The sequence below is a fragment of the Chroicocephalus ridibundus genome, chromosome 1, assembly GCF_963924245.1.
Source record: "Chroicocephalus ridibundus chromosome 1, bChrRid1.1, whole genome shotgun sequence".
Lineage (NCBI taxonomy): Eukaryota > Metazoa > Chordata > Aves > Charadriiformes > Laridae > Chroicocephalus > Chroicocephalus ridibundus.
Window position 1 is genome coordinate 87,414,421 of NC_086284.1, and position 12,404 is coordinate 87,426,824.

The 12,404-nt window shown below is 38.5% G+C and overlaps 1 protein-coding gene across 6 annotated transcripts in view; it reads right to left on the reverse strand.

Moving 5' to 3' along the window:
• ADGRG2 (adhesion G protein-coupled receptor G2) overlaps positions 1-12,404 on the reverse strand; it is a 60,167-nt gene that overhangs the window by 27,087 nt on the left and 20,676 nt on the right. For all 6 annotated transcript variants that reach the window (XM_063342627.1, XM_063342636.1, XM_063342666.1 and 3 more), the window contains exons 4-7: positions 5,337-5,378; positions 3,964-4,002; positions 1,464-1,496; positions 510-551 (exon numbers count right to left, since the gene is read on the reverse strand). In XM_063342627.1, the coding sequence (XP_063198697.1) occupies positions 510-551; positions 1,464-1,496; positions 3,964-4,002; positions 5,337-5,378 (156 nt within the window). The remainder of the gene's footprint in view (positions 1-509; positions 552-1,463; positions 1,497-3,963; positions 4,003-5,336; positions 5,379-12,404) is intronic.

The window sequence follows — 12,404 nt, forward strand, 5'->3', positions numbered from 1 at the left end:
AATTATACTAGCAAGGATGGCTCCAAGCCAGTTCTTTTACCACTTGCATTAATTATTAATTCACTGCAAACGCATTCTAATTGGTCTACCAGGCTGCTACATGGATAATAAAAAATATCAATTCAGCCTTCTCTTATAGACTGGACCTGCCCTGAGAACATCATGACTGGACTCAGTCTGCTTCACTCTACTAAAAAGCATGAGGATTTTATTTTTTTTAAAGTAAACAAGGTCTCTGAGACTGTGTTTCTTACATCTTTGTGGTAAGCTGCTGCTCTGACTTACAAAATAATCAAACTGTTCTATATGGGACCATTTGGCAAGCATTGCAGAATTAGACCTTCTACCAGATTGGAGATGAACGTGAAGTAAGGCAGCCTGCTAATATGACACACCGTAATACCGAGAAAAAAGATCCTATTAAAAATATTTGGGAGCAGATTTCCTGAACTCAAACACACTTAAATTTTGAGGATCATAAAAGATTAGTGGTAATACATTAATCCTACCTGGTGTTATGGTGGAGTAATAATCAGTGATGTTAAGTGCTTCTGTTAAAAAAAAAAAAAGTTTTAAAATTAAGTTTTTACATTTTAAGTTAAAAAGCCTATGAAACACATTCACAAAAATAAGTTTCCTAATTTCTACTTTAGACTCTGTCTTCGCAGGAGAAGTGTAAACACTTGACCATTTGTAAGAGAATTAAGTTACTTTCAGCATGGGAAATGAAAAAGCAGCATTTGGAGTGAGATCCGTCCAATCAAATGTTTATGTCCCCATATCAGCCCATTACTCTAGGCTCCCTATTATTCGGTGGAGAAAGTGGTGCTTTTAAGGGATGATTCCCATTTAACCTGTTCTACATGGGCACTTTGTGTTCTGAAAATGGGTCTTTCTCTCCATCAACTATGAAGAATGGCAGGATGTCTAGCTCATACAAACATGGAGGAATCTGTACTGATATGGGATGAACCTCTTCCTTGTTTTCAAATGCAAACATCAGGGAAAAAAGGGGTAGCAAGTTCTTCTGATTGAGTCTTTACTGATCCTATTTGGCAAACTCATTGCACAAACATATATCATAGAAGTGTCTTTAAAGAATGGGGTGTACATTTTTGTTCTGTAAAATACTTTAAATCAGAAAGTATAGAAAACATTACACCTATAGATATACCAAAAAACTACATACTTGCTGAAAGTAAATACACCCAGTTTGAGCTTTAGTAAGCAATATAATATTTTGAATAAAAATGAATGTTTAACAGCTCAGTGTTAGCTAAATGTGCTTCAAAATCCTAGCCACACAGACCTGCAATACAGATTGGAGAAAAATACAAATTTTAAGATCACGTAAGAAAATAATTTGGACTAAACAAATCCCAGTTACCAAAAAAAAAAGCAAACTTTCATGAATGCAACAAACATCTCCCTTCAGACCTTACTCTCTCCATGCTAATTCTCACCTGCAGTTTGTGTAGTCTCCTCTGAAGTCATATCTGAAACAGAAAAAATAACAGCAGTAAAAAAAAAAGAAATAAAAATCTGAAATAATCTAAATCTAACTAAATCTAAATAAGAGAAACATTAATAAAATCTTGCCTGAAGGATTAATAGGATAGGTGATAAAAGTAACAATAGAGGATTCTGCAAAAAAAAAAAGATAAAAGAAGTAAAATCTGTATTAACATAATATTTTATTTCTATGAATTTTGGAGGAAAAAGATCAAGCATACAAAACTTTGAACCTTAACTAAATATTATTTATCTAAGTTCCATTTTAAGAACAACTGCAATGCTTGTTAAGAATGTTCACAATATTTCAAAAATCAGAGTATCTGAATATGAACAGCTGGTAATCGAGTTCCTTCAGATAAGTTCCTTTTATTGGTTTCTTTCAGAAGATGCAGATGAATTTGGCATATCCAATAGCAATAACTGTTTAGCCCCAAGAACCTTTTCCTGCAGCAAATCACAACACTCATCAGCAGAGATGACACACTGGGTTTGGCAAATTGTCTCTCCAGAAAAACTATTTTTGCCAGTAACCATATATAAATAGAGTGAGGACACTTTTTTTTTTTCAGCTATATCAAAAGAAAAAAAAAAGAAAATACATTAAGGCAATAGAAGAAAATGTAAAGATCGGTCAGGAAGGATGTACTCAGCACATTTTAGGTGTCAGCGCAGGAATACAAAGTGGTTAGAGGACCACTTTATATTACTCCAATATGACAACTTAGTGATGTTTTTAAAATGGGCCAGAGCAGCTTCATAACAGAAGAACATTAAGCTTTCAAGACTTCTTTACTAAAAGCATCCCTATCATTAGGAGAAGCAATATCTGAAGTATAATAATGAAAAGGTTTTGGCTCTGCATAAAGATAGTTGCATATCAAGAAAAAAAAGCAATCCACTTCATTACATGGAAAGGGAAGGAGAGCTTTTCTTTCTCATATATATTTATTTCACCTAGACTAGCTATTTTGAGCCTTTTCAAAAGTGCCGTCTTAATTCCATACTCAGAGTAAAAGCTAAGCATATTTTGTTCTTAAGTAACAATGCTGATGACAACTGATTTTCTAAGGCAAGTAACAAGCAGCCAAAACACGAGGAATCAGAGTGAAAAATAAGTGCTGACTTCATCTGTATTATTTGGCTTGGTATAAACTACCACAAATATTGCATTGGCTGCAGTTGTTAAAGATGAACCATTCCCAGAGAAAGATTGGGTCTGTAAAGAACAAAAGCATGTGTGTTTGTGTCTGTATTATTTCTTTTCTCCAGAGCACAATATGTCAATATACATTAAGGAAGCAAGCAACTGGCTTTCACACAGCTATCTCTGTGTGTCTACATTTTTCATTTTTTTAAAAAGCTTTCATAGATTATGTTTATCACCTCTGGTCCCAGAAGTTCATAGAATCATAGAATCTTCATGGTTGGAAAGGACCTTTGAGATCATCGAGTCCAACCAAACAACCTACAATCTCTGCCACTAGAGCATGCCCTGAAGTGCCACATCTAGACATTTCTTAAACACCTCTAGGGATGGTGACTCAGCCACCTCTCTGGGCAGGCTGTTCCAGTGCCTGACCACTCTCTCAGGAAAGTAATTCTTCCTAATGTCTAATCTAAACCTCCCCTGCCACAGCTTCAGACCATTTCCTCTGGTCCTGTCATTATTCACCTGGGAGAAGAGGCCAACACCCACCTCTCTCCAACCTCCTTTCAGGTAGCTGTAGAGGGCAATGAGGTCTCCCCTCAGCCTCCTCTTCTCCAAGCTAAACATGCCCAGCTCCCTCAGCCTCTCCTCATATGACCTGGTCTCCAGACCCCTCACCAGCCTGGTAGCTCTCCTCTGGACACGCTCCAGCACTTCAATGTCCCTCTTGTCCAGAGGGGCCCAGAACTGAACACAGTACTCGAGGTGAGGCCTCACCAGTGCCGAGTACAGAGGCACGATCACTTCCCTGCTCCTGCTGGCCACGCTGTTCCTGATACAAGCCAGAATGCTGTTGGCCTTCTTGGCCACTAAGTTATTAGTCTGTGTGTGGTTTGGGTGCACATGTGTGTAGTATACCACACTCCATCAAATTACATGCACGTCTGTGAGGTGAGAGGAGATGTAAAGGAGCTCTCTCACTACAGTGTTCCTCCTCTGCCATCTCTGCAAACTATTCACTGTTTAGGCTACTGGGCAAAAGGCTCTTGATCAAGCAACTTGAACCTACTTCATCCCCAAGCATTACTGCCACAAACCACAAGTGATCCTATAAGGTAAGCTATTTCATTACAAAGTAGAACGAAGAAATTAATATTCTCTTCAAAAAATATACAAAGAAAACATTAAATGTTGGAACTCATTTACATTACAAATTTTCTGCATTACCTCAGATAAAAGCAGATTTATCTAACAGGACATAACAAGCATTGCAATAATCAGTAAACTCCTGATTTTCTTACCAGAAATGGTTGTTGCAGCTGATTCTCCTGAATGTGCACCTTTTGTTTCAGAAAGAAAAAAACAAGAGGGAAAAAAAGGGCCATAATGAAGTTTCAGACACATACATAACCATCCTCAGCAGCCTTTTCTTTTATTATCAAAAATTTGCTTCATTCACCAGAAGAGGGCAACACCTGCTTATCAGAAGAACATTTTCAGGTTGTCAAAAAAGGCAGCTGTAACAATCTCTGATAAAAATCACAATTTTTATGAATTCAAATAGAATTCAAGTGAAGACGATGTCTTTTCAACAAATACTGGACAGTTAGCCTTGTATAATGTTAATAAAACAAAAATCATTGACCCAAGATACATGCCACGCTAGCCCAAAAGATGCATGCCTACCCTGACTGTCTTGCTAATTCTGGAAATGAGAATCAAGTGTACATAACAAGATGACCGTAAATGGGTAGGAAGAACTCTTCTCAGACTTTGTATAATAACCCTGAGACTTGACATTTAAAATTTATCCCATACATATCTGTTCTCTTTTCTATCCTGCAAAAAGCAGCATTACAAAAAGCTAATTAATTTCAGGTTTGAACCTCTGATCTTGATAGGAGCCAGCCAACTATTTACATAGTAAACACTAGCCTCTAAATCTTTGATGTAGTTTCAGTCAGTATTTTGATCAAAAAGAAATTAGGAAATTTGATATCTGGTTCACATAGCAACTTCAAAGTTAGCCCTTTCATTTACTGAGTAGTTTTTGACAGTGCCACAGACAAGTCACAATTATCACAGAAATGCAATCTAAAGAACAGCTGGCTGCAAATATGAAATGCTATTTAAAAATATATACTTAAGGTATTTCAATGTCTTCTCTCAAAACTCCAAAGTCATCCTATAATGTTACTTAGAATGCATGAATTATACTGTAAAGCCTTTCCTACTATTGTAGAAAAGTTGTCAGGCATACCAAAAGTCACCAAAAGTCTTTGTGGAAAACCAGATTTTTTTGGTTAAACATAGTAAACAAGGAGTTCCTGAAATGCTGATCACTCACATAATTCCTTGCTCAGATTACTTTGCCTGCCTACTGAAAACTAGTAATAGCTTCTTTCCAAAGGATAAATGTAAATTTCTGCAATGAAAGGGGAATCGGAGTAATCTCAGTGGCCTTATTTTCATTTTCTCTGGAAAATTACTGATGCTATTTGCACCATGAAATATGCTAATAAACCACGAGGATTATATGGATAATTAATTTGCAAATATTTACATATTTTTAACTATCTCCATAAATTAAAAAGTAACAGTATCAGCAATCTTCCTTACACACTTTCTAAAATACAAGAACAACGGGACAAAAATTACAGAGAACTCCCATTACCTGTTATCTGTTTTCTGCCAGGCAAGGTAGCAGTAGTTTCAACTACAAAGGAAGAAGATTTTTTAGGAGCAGAAGTTTTTATATGTATTTGTACACAAGCATATATATGCACACACTTTTTTAAACGTAACAATTTTAGATGTGCTACTCACCTCAATTCAAGCTGGTTTGCAAAACTACTTTGCATCCATCGAGAAATGTGTGCCCAGTCTTTCTGAAAGCTGGAAGTTGAACTCAGAAGAGCTCAACTTTTTTACCCAGTTTATCACTTTTATACATATATAAGACACAGATTAGGCTGTGAGCTTTCCCATTACCCTTCGATTACCAATGTCTTCCAAAACCCTTTCAACACATTTGCTTGAGTGAAAATGAAGTAGACTGAATAGCAGCAACCAAAAATGTAACAGGTACACACAACTGTGCTTTCACACAGCTATTTTTGCAAAAATGTGGAAAAGAAATGCCAATGAATTATTCAAGAAGTGAAATTTTATTAAAACAAAGAGAAGCAGAGAAATTAAACCAAGAAAAATGCAGGGGGCAGAAGAGTTGGGTAAGACAGGGATGCTTTATTCATATTTACAAATTACATAAAATGTACCTGGAGAATACATCCACATCATGATCTGCATATACATCATGTAAATGCTCACATGCCCAAGAGCTGCACCACCAAAGAACATGTAACCAATGAGCAGAAAGATCAGGCTGCCAGAAATGAAGCGGCTCAGGTGGACCTGGACTGGGAATGAAAAGGTGAGCTATTTCTAGCTCAATGGACCCATGAAACATGTCCCTATGGACACCTAGGGACTGATGCAACATAGAAAGGGGCTCTTGATAAAGGTGTGGATCTGACAATTGAAGCTATTGCACAGGCTACCCATAAATGTGAAACGTGCCATAATCAAGTGAGGCAAATGACTAAAGTCTCCTTGGACTAGAAGATGGTGGCTGGGCTATCAATATGAGGAGGCCTAGCAGATTGATTATGACTGCTGTGAACCCACCGCCAAGGCAAGTGCTATGTGCTTCCCGTGGTGGAGGCAACTAGCAGGTGGCTAGAAATGTACCCTGCAGCCTATGCCATCACCAAACATCATTCTGGGCCTTGAAAAGCAAGTGGCAACACAGCACAACATACAGTTAAGGCACTGTCACCTACTTCAGCACCTTTGATAGCTGAGACCCTGGCTGTTGGGGCAAGAAAGAAGAGATATTCTCTTCAAGTCACTGAACGTGCTGGCACACTAGCCTCAGACAACATGCCAGCCCACAGGACTGCAGAGGAAGAGAGATTCTCTTTGGATTGCTAGAGCTGGTGGGACAGTTTCTGTGCAGTTAGTGCCTTGATACCTGGTCAGTCCATCATCACCAAGGTGTTGGCATATTACACTGGTGTATACTGTACTAACCTCTGACACATAGCCCATGTGCAATGGACGTCCATCCAGATCTTTGGAGACCTAGTTGTTGTCTAGGCTGAGGTAGACCACCTCCACCACTGCTAATTCCCTCACATACTGGACACCTTCCCTCTTCCATCAGTGGTGGTCCACTTGCATCAGTAGCATACAAGACTATCCTCAGACTCTGAATCCAGCGATCCAAGTTCAAATCTCTGTGGGACCTCCAGTAACCAACCAGTTGGGGATGACACACAGGAAAGTGCTCTGAGGCAGCAAATTCCTGGATAGCAAGGTGTGTGGGAGAATTTGGGCAGTAGTCTTCACTTCTGATGGCCTGGGAGTTTACCTCTGAACAGGCATGGAATCCTGTTGAAATGTCAGACCACCTGAAGGAAGGAAGTCTTGCTTATACCAAAGACAGACTTTTGTTGCTGTGCTGGAGCCTGGCCTATGCCTACCAGGCCTGTGTCCAACACCCTGAAAGAGAGGCTGTCATACATTATTTAATTTCGCTTACATTTGTCAACCCTCCTCCTTGGTTGTATTTAAGAACTAGAAAAGTGAATAGGGTCTATTTGGAGAAGGATTAAAGTCCAATCTATAATATTCCTGAAGTTACATATAAAAAGGAAAGTAAAATAACATAGGGTGTGCTAGTTACAAGCTAACAGAAAATTTATTTCTCTTAGATTGTTTACTATCAATAAAAGCAATAAAATCCTTATGTATATGAAACCTCATTTTATTTGCTCCATGCATTTTTATTTGCAACACTGTTAGTTTAGGATCATCAAGTCAACTTACCTAATATCCTATTCCAAAGTAAGATATTATATATTGTAATGATAGTGTTCTACATTTTCTCTAACATAGAACATTCCTGAGGATCCAAACAGCAAATAAAAAGTAAATGACATTATTCAGTATTATTCTTTGCTTTTGCTGCAAGGGAGACAAAAGAGGTTCCCACAAGAACTTTGGGGTTTTTTTCTGAAGAAAAAGGCAACTCCATTAAATGAGATAAGCACCAGTTTCTGTTACTAACATGCATCATTAGAAACAAAAGCAATAAGTCCCTTATTGTCTTCATATCACTTTGTACTTTTCCAACACAAAGAGGTAGCTAAGCTGAGGCTTGAGAATCCCATCTGTATAGAAAGAGGAAACTGTTCTACTGGTATGAAACCTGTCTAGCAACTCTTGTCTTTGCTCCATACCACAGCTGCAAAAAGCTTACCTGGGAACCAGTATTTGCATTGTGACAACCTTCATTTCCCATAATGACTTTGTATGACAATGGGAACCAGTGTAATTTAGCACCTCCAGTCTGGTAGGAGACTAAATCAATTAATAATAGTACTTAAGGCTAGGTCCACAAACTGATATAGCTCTGAGAGAGACAGCGCCTGGCCCTGTCTACAAAATAGCCTTATGCTTACAGTATTCCTTAGCATGAAAAAGATCTTAACTATCAATCTACTGGCTCTTTTGGGATGGGATGGTCTCCGCATGTTTTGCTGCAGCTGTTCCTCCAAGCAAAGCAGAATTCGAAAACCAATTTGCCCAAAGGGAAGAAACGGAGAAGGAAGCTTTCTAACACAGTGGTCAAGACAGGATGGATGGTTCTGGTCCCTGCACCAAAGGCATTGTTACTCGTAGCATGCCTTCTGTTCAGTAACTTAGACTAGGATACAGAAAAAGCCCTTAAAGCATTAACACCGTACAATCTCCAACTGGAAGAATGAAAAATATCCTTTTCTCGTCTTGACTTCCAATCTAACTTATGATCAGTACACTCTTTCTTAAAATTTTTGGAAAGGCAACACCCTTTCTGATTCACCTGTCTTCGGGCAACCCCCTTTGCCAGAAGCAGTTCAGTTTTTCCAGGGTGGAGGAGTGAGAAGCAGCTAGAACCTGGCTGCAGATAACTACATCATGCAAGAGCTAAGTTACTGGCAGCTGCTTCTTCCTCCTCTCTCTCAGGGGAACAGTGTTACTGCTGCTAATACTGTTTTACCTAACACTTCACGATCGCTTTTAAACTTTTGAAGAAAGCATGCTTTGAGCAGGCCTGAGACAGGAACTAGACTGCTCTCCTAGGAGAAGAAGAAAAAGAGTCTGAACTGTAGTGAACTCGAGCCTTCACATGGACACCCACCCTGCCCAGTCTGCACGCTGTGGAGGAGAAAGGGATGGTACAGTGAGAACGGTCATGCCTGCTGGCCTCTGTCTCTCATGAAACATGGGGAGAGAATGCAAGGGGCAGTTGCTTTCTAGTCAGGTCTAGACATGAAACAGGCACTGAACACTTAAGGAGAAGCAACAGCCCTGGCAATCTGTAGAAGTGCAGACAACATTACTGGCAGAAAAACATACATTTATGGATGTATGCATTCTGCGGCCTAGATGACAGGTGTATGAAATGAAGTGCCTAAAATTCTACTTATATTAATAGAAAAACATGCCAAAAAATGCGAAAAGTTTGTATTATCACCCAGGACTATTATTTCAAACTAAAGGTACCCTTGACCGCACCAGTTCTCACAAATAGATCAAGAGCAGAATCTGAATGGAAGAATCCCAAGGGACACCTTGGTGACTAATGTAATACGGTCTCCCCATGCCGCAGTACTTGGCTGACACCACAGAATGGCATTAGATAACCATCACTATGTATTGCTGATAAGCTCAGTTTTGACTTACAAATACACACAAAAATACCAGGAAATTGATAAAAATTAGATTTTCTAAATAAGATGTGATAGCAAACTTAGTGCTGAAAGTTTTTTTACCAAAAATTCAATTGATTCAGGCAGGGGAAATGATTTGCTTTAAAAATTTCCCTGAATCAGAATTGCCAAAGTGGAAGTTTTCATTCCAAATAGATACATAATATCACTTTCTGGCTCAAAAAAAATAATATTAATTAAATCCATTTTACACCAAAAAGCAAATTCCACACTGTATTTTTAACTCGATACAAATTCCCTTCTAAACATCCTCAACACTTATCAGTATGCATTACATCAGTTGCCAGTACTGTGCAGTAACTACCGTCCATTTGCATTCAGTGTTACTAGGATAGAACCATATGAAAATGCCTGGCATTAATGCATTTCACAGGACTTGCTCATGAACAAAACAGAGTAGCCCAAACAGCAAAATTTCAAAATGGTACTGTTCTAAAATCCATCTGTTACAGAAATACGCACCAAAAATACAACATTCAATTCTGTTACACAGGTTTTTAGGAAATTAGGTTATAAATACAGTTTTTATCTGTTTGTATAAAGCTGTACATTAGGTACTGAAGTGAATCAAACCACCTCTTCTCTGGCAGGCTCATTCCAAAAAAGCTATTTCCTTTGATATCACAGAAGAGGGAGGCAACAAGAGTGAAGAAAGGGAAGGTCAAACATGCATTCTGGTAATAGGTACGAAGTAATTGGTACATGACTCATCAAATAGGCACTCCAGAGTAAGGTATTTTTTCCCCCGTCACATTTACTTCCTTTAAGAGCTTCTCAAGGTTTCTGTAGTAATCTGTCCTAACCGCTTTAGAAAGAAAATAGTATCGGGGCAAATAATTTATCTTTTCATCTACAGCTTTCATGATCCGCTCCGCAAATGTAACAATATGGCCCAAAGTTTGGTACGCAACAGACTGAGATGCAGACTGGATGAGTGGACAAGTGGCCACTACATTTCTACCTTCTGCCTGAGGAGCCTTAGGACTCCACACTCCCTTTCATGAAAGCTGGTCATCAGAAGTGCACACAGCTCAGGAAATCTTTAAAAGGGATTACATGAGCCTAAATCATACCTCCTATTGCCCACACCTGCAAACTAAAACAACAGCCCAAACTGAAGTTTTCCTCTCCTTGAGCACGCAGAGCCAAAACAGTCAGAGAGGGCACTGGTCACTTCCCAATTTCTCCCATCACCATGGAATTGTTCCCACAAGGCTGAAAACCTCCTCTCATAACACCAGTAGCAGGCTCAGCAATATTGGGAGTGAACAGGACACGTGGAGAAGAGGAGGCAACATCTTCATCATGAAGGTTGGACAGGACAGTTTGGAAAAAACTAACATGCCACAATATAAACACTGAATTGTATTTATGCAAAAAAGATGCAACCAAAAGCAACAGGCACTGGACTCCTGCTAAAAGTTGGGGCACCACTACCACAAAAAAGATGACAGTGCTTTACTATCAGTGATACTATTTACAATTATGCCATAAATCATCTATTTTATTTATTCACTTAAATTTGTAAAAGATATCCCATCATCTCTGTGCTCCTTGCCTAAATGCACAGTGTAACAGTTCGGATATTTATATTTGGATTACGAATGTTACTGCTTAATGTGTAACTGAAATGATTAATATTTAAACAGTACATTTCTTCCAGTTGTCAAGTTATTATTAAAGGCAACTTGTAAATATCCCATGTAAAAATGACAACTGAAGAGCTGGTGCTCACAGATGACTACAGTTTCTTTTCAAGCATTTAACATTTTAAACTCACCTATTTTCTTGTGTCTTCGTATTCTCTTACATCACCCAGAGCTTTATATTACCTAGTGCCCTTTTTTCTTGGATTATCAAGAGACAATAGTGGTATCACTCATATTGTCCACATTAAAGTATGTAGCTAAACAGGAATCATTCCTCAAAGAACAAGATAAAGAAATTTCCCAAAGTTGGCATTTGGAACAGTGAGCACATCTTTCTTCACTTACATATTTTTACATACCAGAAGATGATATTTTAAGTGAGATACATTCAATTTGTGGCACTCTTTCCCTGTATCACAGCTGTTAGGCTACTTCTCATTCTCAGCAGAAGGGGAATTATCAAAGGAACTTTAGGAACGTAAGTGGAAGGTTAGTGACTCACAACGTATGGGTCCTCCTTCCCTCTTTGGCCATACCTGCAGTATTTACACCTGCTCAGCACGCAATGGCTACACTAAGCAGAGGAGGACCAGAAGACTCTGTGACTGGAAGAACCAAGAGTTGCATCTTTAATTCAGACCTGAAAGTTTTCTATGGCTAAGTTCCCTTAGTCCAAGAAATGCGATGAGCCCTCACTACAAATTGGGAAGCACTCAGGTTATGTCCTTCCTTGCAAACCTTCAGAGGCATAAGATACGTAGCTACTACAAAGGTAATCCCAGACACTTCTCGGGGGCAAACCACTTAGTTAAAGTTGAGCATACCTTTAAGTGCTAAGCATGTGAGTAAATCTTACCAGAATCAGGCATCTGGTCCTTATTAAACCTCACATGGTTAAGAAAAAACTAAATACATTTTTGGTAATCTGAATAGTTATTATAAAAATAAGTAATAAAATCAAAAGGAAAATAATCTTAAGAGTGAACAAAAAAAGGTGGGAAAAGGAGGTAAGGAAACATAAGCTAATAATGTGACGTTAAGCAAATCTAGACTTATTAATGGAGTGCATCACTGCCTATGAGACATCAATTAGATAATGGCTTACACTGTACAAAGATGTTGAGTTGTTAAGCAAAACAGAAATCACAGAGATCATGGTAAACTTTGAACATTTTACAAATCATTATTTTATGTAGGCACAAAATGCCAACCAGGTCATAAAAAAAATTTCTGAAGCTTGTCCTCGGGCACAATTAT